The sequence below is a fragment of the Colius striatus genome, chromosome 1 (assembly GCF_028858725.1).
Source record: "Colius striatus isolate bColStr4 chromosome 1, bColStr4.1.hap1, whole genome shotgun sequence".
Classification (NCBI taxonomy): Eukaryota; Metazoa; Chordata; class Aves; order Coliiformes; family Coliidae; genus Colius; species Colius striatus.
This window is the reverse complement of record NC_084759.1, coordinates 126,026,214-126,039,510: the sequence shown is the minus strand read 5'-3', so window position 1 is coordinate 126,039,510 and position 13,297 is coordinate 126,026,214. Positions and strand designations below refer to the sequence as shown.

Here is a 13,297-nt window from a genome sequence, read left to right as displayed (position 1 = left end):
TCAGGGATCTTTTTAGTCAAATTATGGGTTAAAAATATTCCTGGAAAGGAAGAGGAAGGGAGGAGCCAAACAGACAGTGAGATCACCCACCCTGTCCTTCCATAGGAAACCAGAGTAAAAACGGCTTCCCCATTGAACAACGGTGGCTGCTGCTTCTATTATCAGGGCTGCCCGATAATAATAGATCAGTTCAGCCATTAAAATTCAGAAACATATTGTATAATAATGTAAAGCTAAAGTTGAAGGTGGAAATCCAAAGGCTTCTTCAAACAGTTAAGCAATGTACAGAATTTGACCTTGAGGTCTTTAACCCTCCCTCAGCTACCGGCACCCAGTTCGGTAGCACTAAGTCACACCATACTGCTAAAGGAAGAGCAGCAGCAAAGTTGTTTACACACTATAGTAAACACTTTGAATACTGACACAGTGACCGTCGTCACCATACCTAGGAATCTTACTTATCCTCCCATCATAAAGCAAGGGTATGAGCTTTTTCTGGCCGCCTTGATAAGCCTAATGAACCATCCTCTCCCAACGCAGCCTCTCTAAAAATAGACTGCAGCATGCTAGAAAGTGCTTAGCCAGAAAAACATTTAAATGTAGTGGCTTATGGGTTGGTAGTCACACATCATGGTTACTTGTGACATAGCTACCACCTGTGACTAAAATCAGAAAACTTAGTGAGTAATAAACAAAAACTTTTTCAGTATAATTACAAGGATGTTAGAGTTGCGTGGCTCAGAAAGGATTTATATAACTGGATAACCAACCGATCTTGCACAGACCAACTTCAAGGGCATTATATAAATACAGTCAAGACAGTGATAGCAGGCCCATACTTAGGCTATGATACAAAAGACAGGCAGTGAAAGCAAGAAGTATGTACAAAGAGCCCTCTGGCTTGCCTGCTGTTTCAGGCTGTTTGAGGCAGAGGAGGAAAGAATGGCTTTTGGCTGTGGCAAACCAGTAGCCAGCGTTTCCATTTGCTATTGTGGATCGCAGGTGGTGCAGAGGGCAACGCTTCCTCTGGGAAGATCGCTCTGACCTCTGCCGGTCCCCTCAGCGAAAAACAGCAGAAACTGCCGGCGAGGAGGGAGGGAATCCCCCAAAGGCAGAGAGGTTCCCAAGCACACTGGAAAAGTTGACCACATGGTTCCTATCTGGTCTACATCAAATGACCTGAGGAACACCACTCCGACAAGCTTCCAAGGTACTCCTGCTTCACGTTCAAGTATAAAGATTTAGATTCTAGACCTGAAATTTGCCGCTGCAGCAGCCCAGGTCCTATTACAAGTCTCTCTGCTCCTGGTACAAATCCCACTGTTTAGCCCTTGGCCTCCTCCAGTTTGACAGCCATGGTCTGGACAGCCTGCATTTGACAGCTACCCCACAAAACGTTAAGAGGGTTATAAGCCATTTCCCCTTTCGACACGGGGCCTTGGCCACCTGCAGCACCAAAGCGTATCACATTCAATGAGTGGCTCCACAGACGGTCTTTCCTCCCTTCACGTTTTCCAACTGGAATACTTAAAATAAAAGCTGTGTCACATGTTTAAGTTTCCTCCCCACTGCACTGAGAGAAGTGTGACTGTCACGCTTTACATTACCACAGCAGCAGTTCCCCACCAAGTACAGCAGGCAGTAAGCAAAATGGGCCTTCCATCGCCAAGAGGATCTTCAGCCACAAGAGTAGGCAAAATAATGGGCAAACTCAGCAAAACAAATGGGTGGCCCCTGCTGAAAGCAACTGCCTCAAAAACGTGGCCTGGCAATGCCAAAAGGTCTCATTTGAGAAGAGACGCTGCCAAACTGTTCAAGCTTATAAGCCATCTTTGAATGAAAAACACTCATTTGGAGCATGTGATTGGCATACCCCAATGGAGATGAGTTTTCTCCACCATCTTCCTTCAGAAGCAAATGAGATTATCAGGAAGACATGACCGTTTCTGCTGCTCCTCAGCAGAATCACGTAAAAGAAACTTGATTAAAAATAGATAATAAAGGAAATACCCAGTAAGTCACACCAAAACAGCTAGCAGAAGGAAATGGAAGCAATTTCCCTGAGCCAGGCTTTGAAGTTAAATATTTTCTTTTAAATATTAAAAAGCTGCCTTCTAAATGTTGCTGGCAACTAATAGACTCAATATGCGTAAAACATGCTCATTCAACAGCCAGCTGAAAGGAGGCTGCAACTCAAATTATGTCCCTACATTATACCCATCAGACACTAGAACAAAACCAAGGCCAGTCTTAACCAGACAGAAAATCAAAACTGCATTAAGCCATGAGGCGAGGACACCCAGATTTCTTGCTAGCAGATGGCAGCAGTCTGGGGATAACACGGAGGAAGAGTTTCCCTGTAGAAGCCAGTATTTAGTCAGTCGGGGAAGCAGAGGACAGAGCACCCCATCCTTGAAGGAGACAACGCTCAGGAGAAAGGTACATTTTGTGTATGCACGGGTGACCATCTTTATCAAGTCTAGAGAGCAGACACTGCCTCCCTATCTACAAAAAAGCCGTGTTGCCTGGGAGTAAACAATGCTATCTGCACACCGGCTCTAGCATAAGCAGGCCCCTGTAAGAAGGCTTCATACGTGTGCCCACGGGCACAGGCCAGGCCAGGGCTGCTACACCCAGGTGGAAAGGGCAGAGGCAGCTATCACAGCAAGCAGTGCTGAGCCACCTCGATGTGGGTGCCCATCCACTGCGCTGGGCCTAAAGGAGCTTCTCGAGGCTCCCCATAGTGAAGGGGGGAGGCCACGACCTCCCTGCCCAGCGTGCTAGCTCGTGGTGACAAATGAATACAAACCAGTACACCTCTGTGTAAGCATGCCCACATAGAATCCTGGTGTTTCGAGGACTAGGTCTTTCTGCTGAATGTGTCTGGTTATGAAAAACACCCTGGGTCAAAGCGTCTATGCCAACACATAGCCTGTGGATGAAGTGGGTCTGGAACAAACCACGAGTGGATTTAATCGTTTCCTCGTGGCTTCCTCAACTCTCAGACTAGGAAAAAAAAGCCGACATCCACAGACTCCTTGGTCGCCAGAAGTTTATTTGACAGCAGAAAGCATGTTCTGGGGTTCCCTTCCCAGCTGGGGTGATCCAGGAAGCGGTGGAGCGAGCGGCGAAGCCCGCAGCCGCCCCCGAAGCAGCCCGATGAATGGCCACCCCGCATCGGCATGCGGCGGGAACCAGGGGCCCTCCCGCAGCCCCCTCCCTCCCCGCTCCTACCCACCTCCCCACTGCCCGCCCGCAGCCCTCGGGGCGCCTCAGGCGCGGGAAGCGTGCGCCCGCCGGCCGCGCCGCCGCCGCGCTGAGGCGGGGGAGGCCCCGCGCCCCGCCGGGGCTGCAGCTGCTCCAGGAGCTGGGGGCAGCACCCTGCCCCCTGCCCCCCGCGGCCCCCGCCCCGGGCGGCACGGCGACCTCCGCGGGTCTGCCGAACAATGCGGGGCTCTGCCCCGCAGCCTCCGCAGGGCTCCCCGCGGAGGGACGGGACGAGGCAGCTGCTACAAGTCACGCCGGCCGGGTGCGCTTTCTTCCCGCTCCGCGCGGCCGAACTCACCCTCCTTGGCTTTCTTCTTCCTCGCCAGGGTCCCGCCTAGCTTGCCTAGGAACGACTCGTCTTTCTTCATCCTGTGGGGCCGCAGCGTCGGGGATCGGACGGGCGCGGCGGACATCGGCTTTGCCGGGGGGTCCCCGGGGAGGGGAGCCTGCCCGAGTCCTGCCCGGTCCCGTCCCTGCCCGAGGGTTGCAGCGACCCGCGGCGCCGAACAAAGCCCCGGGAGCGAATGAATCACCGGGGTAGCCGCGAGCGAGCGGGGAGAGCCGGCCGCTGGGGGCGGGGGGTGTGCGAGCCGAAGCCTGAGCCGGGGCCGCGCGGCGGGCAGGGGGCGGGCCGGGAGCCGCTGCCGGCGGCCACAGCGCCCTGCCACGGCCGGGAAGCCCGCAGGAGGCGGGGGCGGGCCGCCGCGCCGAGCCGGGGCCGCCTCCGCGGAGGGGCCGCGGGGCCCGGGGGAGGTGCCCGTGGCTGACCGAGGCGGCTGCACGCGGATGCCGCAGTTTCATCGCTGCGATCGCCGTGTCGGCTATGCCAAGGAAGGGAGCCGGGGGCCGGACGGGCCGCTGCTATGACAGCCGAGCAGGCCTACACGGACCCGAGGGGACAGACCCACGGGGGTCTGGTGGAGAAAAAGTGGGTGAAAAACATCGCAGAGAAGCGAAGCCCCGTGTCCCATCACAGCCAGACCAGAGGACAAAAGTGTGGGCAAACTCCTAGAATACGATATTCGTCTGGGTTCTGATTAGCAGTTCATTGCTTGCCTACGTTCAGATTTGCCTCCACATTTTGCAGCCAAGCAACCGTTCTGTCGGACTAGCCTTGTCCCGGCACATGGCTTGTTAGGGCTGGCATCTCCCTTGCAGTACGACTGACAAGAGGGCTCCACATTTGTCAGTCTCACATGTGTTGAAGCCCACAGGCACCTCGGAGAGGGAAGCCACCACCTCCCAGGGCTCCAAGTGCTGCCACTGCTGTAAGAATAGTGTACCCACACAGAAACAGCCAGAAATTCAAAGTTGCTTTTGGTCCCATAGAGAGAATTCCTTATTACTTATCATTTTACAGGACCTGGGAGTATGATAAGGGTTTTGTGGAATACACATTAAAAACAGATTGTGAAGAGTTCATAGTGTTAGGCTTTGGCCCTGAGAAGTCTTACACTTGTACTTTAGGTCCCTGAAGCGGTCTCATTGATTTTAATGAGACTACTAGGTTCCTAAAGTCATGCACATGCCTTTGGCTGTGCTCCTGACAGCAGTTTCCTGTCACCTGTCCTTGCCCCAACGAAGAACCACATTCAAATCAATATGACTTGGCACAGTATACACACAGAGCTTACAGGACAGAGTTTCATGCTTGACCTGACACAGAAGTAATACTACACAATGCATCCAGAGAGACCATAAGACAGCAGAGATATTTTTCTGAGTGTGTAGTTTCACAAGAGATTTAACCTGAGATAATATAATCCCTTCTGTCATAAAGACCCACTCTCATCCCTCACTTTCACGTGCTGCTTTGCTTTTTCCACAGGCAACTAATAAAAAAACCCCAAAGCAAATAAACCAAAACCAAAAATCATGCAGCCCACCCTTGCAGTGTGACTGAGCATAAAGTCACCCAAGGGCAAGTGCCAGCAAAAGGGAAGTGGAGAGAACACATGACTGGGGCTGGGAAGACTTTTGAATGGCAGCGGAGAATTCTATTGTGGATTCTATTGTTATTGTGAATTTGCAACCTGATATATGATGGAATGATGACTTACTTCAAATGGATATTCGTTTGTTGGGGCTCCAACTCTAAATACATTCAGGAGTGAACACTAAGTTTTTAAAAATTAAATTCTATTTCAGTTTTTTATGATGATGCATTCAGAGGAAGGTGCCAAACTGGACTGATCCAGTCCAGTTTAATCCAGCTTTGCAATTATAAATACATCAGCGAAGAACAGGAGGAGTATTGCTGCCATCAGTGGCAGAACAGTGGATATAAGAAGTTCAAATGCTTTTTAGGAAGAACTATGCATTTCAGGAGTAGGAGTGGGCAGTGCAGTCCATCAGCTGAGGCATGGCAAGGAGATTTAATCAAGAGCCTGCACCCTGCAGTCACAGGCCCAAAGGACACCCTGCACCCAGCAACTATCCAACTCTGTTGAGAATATACTACTCAAACAGGACAGAACAGCCCTAAACTGCAAGGAAGGAAAAGCTGCACAACACTCAGCATTTAATGAAAATGCCTTTTCATTAAGAGAGACAGAGGCAGTGAAGATGTTTGAACCTGAACGCAGCTTTCTGTCCAAATAAGAACACAGCTCAGGATGTAGTTTGATTTTGCCTGAAGGTGTTTTTCAGCAGAGTCTAAGTGTTTTGCATTTCTGAGTAACTGCTGGTAAGAGAACTCTGAGCAGTTTCTAAACATAGAGACACTTAATTTATGTTGCATTTTAAAATCTGTATATTTTTGTATAACATTGTAAAGTTTTATATAAAAACATTTTGGTTTTCCCTTCTGAAAGTAATGGCAGAGGCTTTTATACTGTAAGTGAGAAGTTTTTGAGCCTGGAATCAGTACCAGTTGCACGTCTGCATCTCACTTAAATGATTTTGAGGTTTCAGGCTATACCTAATGAATGTTTTATGTCGATTTCCTCTGCAGGAGAGAGCACTTGCTAGTTGAACAAGTGGATTAGCACACCAGAAACATTAGCTATTGTACATTGTTCAAGTACTCACACTTCAACTATTACACATTTTTCCAGTGAGTGTTTCAACTCTTGGATTTGCTAATGAGATGCTCACCTAGTTTACCATCCAGGCTCATATGTGGTATGAATACACAGTTCTTTATCTACATATCCAAAACCACAGGTGCCACACTCCCTCAGTACCAGGTTTGCCAGTCAAGTCTCTTTTTGCAGCTTTTACCAGCATTAGTACCATTACTGGAAGCGCTAAAAAGTTGCATCATTTCTTAAGTTATTTCAAATACAGCTCCTCCAGCTTTTTGAAGGAACATCCTCAAAATCTTCATAGAGTAAAACTTACATGACCTATAAGACTTGTGTGTACAATACAAACACTGGTGGTAAAATTAACTCTTGCACAGCAAATGCACCAAGAAAAGATCAGGCACACATCCCGAGAAAGATAGTCCCTGCAGTTCTTTCTGTGTTGTAACGTATACCCTTCTCCTGTCCTGAGTGACCAGCTAACAGACAGAGTCCAAATGCACAGACTAAATGAAATCAATGGACATTTCATGGACATTTTACAGAGGTGGTCAGTCCATATACAAAGGAAACGGTATCTGTGTATTATATCAAAGGATGAACAGAGGGGTGGCGGTTGTATTGGGTTGTGTGAGACCTTGGTATGACATAAATGGTATGGAATGAGGGGTAGAGAATATGCTGGTTTTGGCTGGGATAGTTAGTTTTCTTCACAGAGGCTAGTATGAGGCTAAATTTTGGATTTGTGCTGAAAACAGTGTTGATCACAGAGGGATGTTTTTGTTGTTGCCGAGCAGTGCTTGCACAGTGTCAAGGCCTTTTGTGCTCCTCATACTACTCCATCAGCAAGTAGACTGGGGCTGAAGAAGAACTTGGGAGGGGACATAGCTGGGACAGCTGACCCCAACTCACTAAAGGGATACCCCATACCGTGTCACATCATGCTCAGAATATAAAGCTGGGAGAAGAAGAAGGAAGGAGGGACATTCAGAGTTATAGTGTTTCTGTTCTCAAATAACCATTCCACAGCACAGAGCCCTGCTCTCCTGGAGATGACTGAACCCCTGCCTGTTGATGGGAAGCAGTGAATTAATTCTTTGTTTTGATGTGCTTGCACAGCTTTTGCTCTACCTAATAAACTGTCTTTATCTCAACCCACGAGTTTTCTCACTTTTATCCTTCTGATTCTCTCCCCCATCTCATCCCCACCGTGGGAGAGTGAGCAAGCGGTTGTGTGGGGCTTAGTTGTCAGCTGGAGTTAAACTGTGACACAAGGGCTAGTAACACTAAAGCACACATAAATAAATGCTGATCTGCAGTAGGACTGGCAGAGCAGATGTTTCATTTTATAGATTTCACACTGAAGTCTTAGGTTATATTTAGCTTTAAGGCAGTGTAGAAAAAAAGCATTTTTATCCAACCTCTGTGGGGAAAAAAGAAATAAAAATCAATCAGTTTCCATATCTGAATGTTTTTATGAAATTGTAATCAGAAAATCTGCACAGTATAAACTTCAAGCAAGAACACACACAAATTGGTTCAAAAGCCATACACGCCATCCAAACAGCTTATGAAACTTCACTGATTCAAGTAGAGCACTTGAGATATAACCACTTACAAGCAAGTATCTTTCAACAGTTGAAATAAAACCAGAGAGATCCATTCACCTCTGACTTTAATGTCCTATGTGTTTATGAAGAAATGCCTATATTTGTAGTGTAAGTAAAAAGAGTATGTCAGCCTATTACAAAGTAAAAGGAGGCCAGGTTGGCTGAGACCAGAAGAGAAGACCTATGGCAAAAGAAAGTAAAATTACACTTCAAGAAAACCAAACTAAAACCTGAAGTCATTGTGAGTCACATCACAGTGGTTCAAACAAACAGTACTCTTCTAAATAGGAAATGAAAAGCTTCTATCAGTACTTTTCATCAAGTGTGTGTTAGTCTTTAATATCTTAACTGGCTGACAGCCATTAAAAGTAACACAGCTGACATTGCACGACTAGAACGGCCTGTAGTTGGAAGTGCATATTCTGTCTAAAGACAAGTATGAAGAAGACTAGCTGTGTTATTTATTTAAACCTTCCATATTGATTGAGATACCAGCACTCTACATCCCCAAAAATTCTCTCTGGCACCCTGTCATTCATAAGGGATGAGATTCCTGTGAGGGCATATTCATTAAGAAATCTGTCAGAGAATAAACATGCCTTTTCACAAACAGTAAATTACACTGGAAAGACCAAAACCTGTTTTTAACCTCGGCTCAGAATTGTTAAGCTTTCATATTTAGCAGAAAAGCCTGAATTCACACTAGCTCATTTAAACATTGCCTTCCTTTTTTTCACAGAGGTTTTCTGTTTCCTCTACAATAGCCTTATACCATTTTATACTGTATTCAAAATTTTAAGACCACATGACATTACTGCAAGTAGATGTATCACAAAACAATTCTGACATTGAATATATGGTCTCTCATAGTTCATCAGGTAGTAAAGCAAATAAAACTAGCACAGTCTTTGAATTAGAAAATCATTACACACAGTCTTGTTCTATTATAGCTTTACTGTTTTTTTCTAAGGTGACAGATACCTTACAGTCACAAGACAGTTGTAGTTAATTTTTCTTCCTAGTCCACCAAATGAGTGAAAATGTGCTTGAGGGGTGTGGGGGGATGTTGTTTTAAAAAAACAACCTTACTTATGTAAATACCGAGGCAGAAATGTACCACTTTAACTGATGCTACTGATTTGATCCAGAATAGTATTCTATTTAACTGAAAAACTTTTTAAAAGACCATTCATTCCCTGGAGACAATAGCTTTACCAGCTGCAGACCAGGTTGCATTTTTGTGCTTGATGATGGAAGAAAGCCAAATGTTCTGACTTGCACAGAATATGTCCACGTAAAGTCTCATCCCAAGTAAGTTAAAATCATCCAAGACCACTGCAGGTGCTAACAGCAATTTAGCACTGCTGTCATAAAACAGACTTTCAATTACACTCTTTCAAAAAACCACTCCAAGGTAGAGGAGCTGTGTGAAAATTCTCCTGAAAATGATCCCTATCACTGTGGCTGCCAGGCTCCAGTCCTTTGAAAGAGAAGACAAGGAGAGTAAAACAAACCTACAATCCTATACATTCAAATTCTGTATTTTTAGGATTTTTTTTTAAATCAACTCTTACAAAGTTCAGGATAATCTCCCTGACATTTGACCTCCTCCTAAATTTTTCCTCAAAGGAGTGAGATGTTATTTTCTCCCTTGTAACATCAAAGTAAACATTTATACTTTTTGAGTAACTGCTTACGCACCCCAGAGAAGGGAGAGTCAACCTGACCTCATGCTCACTTTTCTATGGGCCTGTATATTTTATCCCCTACAGGAAAGGAAGATTGTGTATGCGTCCCCTCAAAGTGCATGACAGGGACAGCAATTTCTACACAAATGCTTGACAAAAACAACAGGTATTTGGGAAAGGTAGCAAGTATCAAACATTAGTTGCTCTATCTCTGCTGAGACTTCCACTGGCAGCAAGACTTGTAGTAAAAATATCTTGTAATTGTGTTGAAACATGTTTCCACACTACCGAGGTGTCATATTTCATTTTAAAATCAAATACAGTTAGGTTCTTAACAGCATGTATGACAGCAAAACCATCCCATGCATTCCGACAATATCCTAATATTCTCTTCCATCTTCCCTCAAAGCTCCCTTGCAGCTTACTCATGAGCGGGATCTAATACCATCAAGATTTCCCAAACATAAAGAGCATTTGCAATGTTTTTATGTAGGTGGAACAGCTCCAAGAAAACACTGTCTTGCAACTGGTGCTACAAATGCTATTTCTCACACATTATTGCCTTCTCACTGGCTCAGAGGTGCCCCCAATGCAGCAACAAGACTGTACACCCCTTGAATCAAAAATCCCCCTTCTCCCCAGGCCTTCTTTAGCCCCTAGCAAAGACTGTAAACAGAAAAACTAACCACACATCTGAAGAAACTATGTTTCAGATGGCATTTGCAATCTCAGCACTGTTCACATAAAATTAGTGTCCACAAGTATATGTGGGTGGTCGCTCCAGGCGTACCATTTGAGGCATTTATCACCATCTTACTGTCCCTAATGGCGGGCACGGTTATAAAAGCCAGAGCATCTTGACCACTCAACACATAAAGTGATATCCAACTATCCACTTAAGCAAATACCACACTTTTGAATCATAGTTATGACTGCAGGCCACCCTCACACCCTATACCTTCTATCCTTTCACAGATATACTCTGGCCAGGAATGCAATCAGCCAGAAGGAGGATTGCTTTAGATGTGTCGAAAGCTGACCTTCCACCAACTCTGCTTAGCACTCCAGTAGCTTCCTGTGAAATTCTGATTTCTGTCTCATCCATACTGGTTATTTGAGCCTCTGCAACAATTTTTACATGGGAATACATGAATCCTATCAATATTCTATAGAAGTAATTGCAGATTTTGCTTCCAGATGTTGCTTCCATTGGAATACAGGAATACTTTATATACTGTGATAGCTTCTGTGCATTTCTTGTATGATGTAAGAAAATGTTCTCTTATATGATGCAATACAGGCAGGAAAATAGTGACCCAGGTAAAGGCTCACATAACATGACTTTTCACCCTTCGTTCTCACGGGACAATTCTAGTGTGTGGTATGGTGTGGTCTGGCAGCAGACAGGCTTAAGAGGCTTATTTAGCCTTCAGATGTTTCCCCCATTCATCCCTTATTTCATATAGATCACAGTTCTCTCAAAACATAATTGTGGACTAGCTGCTGCTTATAATACAGACACGACCTACTCTATTAGGTGGTTCTGCTCTGGCAGGGGAGTTTGGACTGGATGATCCTTCCTTGAAGACCCTTCCAACCCTTAAGATTCTGTGATTCTGCGTGATACTTCTGTAGGCCTGCTCAACTCAGAAAGACTACTGTGCTCTCTAAAATGGCCAACTAATACTTGGTTAGGGCTCTCACCTTCTACTGAGCAGCCTTTAATAACAAACAATGTGCACAAAAAAAAAAAAAAAAAGAGTTCATAAGGCAACAGAATCCATCTAATTTCATCAAAAGGACCAAAATAAACTGTGAATTCCTGGGAGAAAATCTTAACAGTATTTTGGTATCTAAACATTCCCATGAAAAATATTTTTGTATGTCAAAACGTAGATAGTGCTGCAGAAAAAGTAGCAACATTTGTTGACATTCTTAACATAGTGTCATATTTTATCTCATAATGACAAAAGATGATCAGAAATACTTTGTTAAATATATATTTTCTACAGTAGCTGTTAGATACACATGCTGAACAAGGGGGTTTATATTACATTTTGTTATTTGAAATAGATTTGACTTCCAGAAACAAGATTTCAAGGCAGCCCTGACAGCACTGAGCAAAGTCAAGCAGCATGTCCAAATCTGTGTCTTTAGCTGAGCAGAAGAAATTGGGACTATAATAGCTTGTGTATTTGTTCTACTCTTCCAGAATCTTTTTTGCATTATGATTTTAAATTTGCCAACATTTAATAACAAAGCCAATGTAAATTCAGATGCAGGGGAAGTGGATTCTAGGTTCACATTTAGGACAACAACTCGAGTGATACATGTAAAAAAAAGTTAATATGTAATTCTTCAAATATGAGTGTTTAGGACTAAACTAGTGAAACAGTCCAACCTGATAAAAACTGGAATGTATGTGAAATGATAAAGTCTGAGGTCACTTTTAAGTGAAACAAGCATCTAAAGAAGGCAGTAGAGACTCTCACACAAAGCAAAGAAGGTAGTATCACATAACCACAGGTCTAGACATCCCTTTTTGCAACTCCTACAAAAAGATGTGTTTGCAAGACCCAAACCAACAGGTTTGCTGAGTGTTACAAAACTCAAAACTGCCTCATAGAGTTCAGAATCCCTGAACCTTTCCAAGTTATTCCTAAATTTTAGTATTTAGTGTCCCAGACAGCTGACTTGAATTTTTACAGTCTGCAATTCAGATTGTGTGGAACATTTAAATACAGATGATTTCATGCAGTGAAGCACATTCAAATCAGATCATTCTGGTTTACCTATGACCATTATTTGTATAAAATAATTGTTGATGCATGTAGTGGGTCTGGGACGGTAGTGATTTTCCACAGCAGCTCCTGCAGTGCTGTGCTTACTGTTGATATCAATATTATGACTACCGCTTGCACAACATCAGGGCTGTCCCTCCAGCATTCCTTCCCCCACCTTCACCAATAGCTGTGAGTGGGCATGATCTTGGGAGGGACTATGGCCAGGACAGCTGACCCAGGCTGACCAAGGAGATATTCCATACCATATGACGTCAGCTCAGTAATATAAACTGGGGGAGAGGAGCAGGAAGGGGAGGCGAGATTCATTTCTGGCCTTCCCAAAGCAACCGCTACGCGTACTGAAGCCCTGCTTCTCGGGAGGTGGCCGGACATCGCTGCTGATGGGAAGTAGAGAGTAACAGCTTTATCTGCTTCTGCTTTGCTTCCCGCGCGCGCGGCTTTGCTGCTCATTTATTAAACTGCTTTTATCTCAACCCACGAGACTCCCATCTTATTTTCTCCCCTTCCCTGGCTTGCTGAGGAGGTGGGGGATAAAGCGGTGTGGTGTTCACCTGGCATCCAGCCAGGCTCAAACTACCACAATACAGAATAGAGATTTTCAGGGTCATTTGCGTCACAGAAGTTGATGATGGAGAAAAACTGTTCCCCCTTAATTTTCATCGTAGCCATACTCACATTTGGTGATAGGGGTTGGAAAGGACCTTTAGAGATCATCTAGTCCAACCCCCCTGCAGAAGCAGGTCCACCTAGATCAGGTTGCACAGGAACGCATACAGGTGGGTGTTGAAGACCTCCAAGGAAGGAGACTCCACACCCTCCCTGGGCAGCCTGTGCCAGGGCTCCCTCACCTGAACAGTTAAAGAGTTTTTCTTTATGTTTAAATGGAACCACTTGTGTTCCAG

The 13,297-nt window shown here is 45.0% G+C and overlaps 1 protein-coding gene across 1 annotated transcript in view; it reads right to left on the bottom strand.

Annotated features, from left to right (window-relative positions):
• Positions 1-3,902, bottom strand: part of PARVB (parvin beta) — a 62,215-nt gene extending 58,313 nt beyond the window's left edge. Inside the window, exon 1 of the mRNA XM_062006827.1 lies at positions 3,566-3,902. Within this exon, the coding sequence (XP_061862811.1) occupies positions 3,566-3,680 (115 nt within the window). The 5' untranslated portion in view covers positions 3,681-3,902. The remainder of the gene's footprint in view (positions 1-3,565) is intronic.
• Between the last annotated feature and the right edge of the window lie 9,395 nt (positions 3,903-13,297).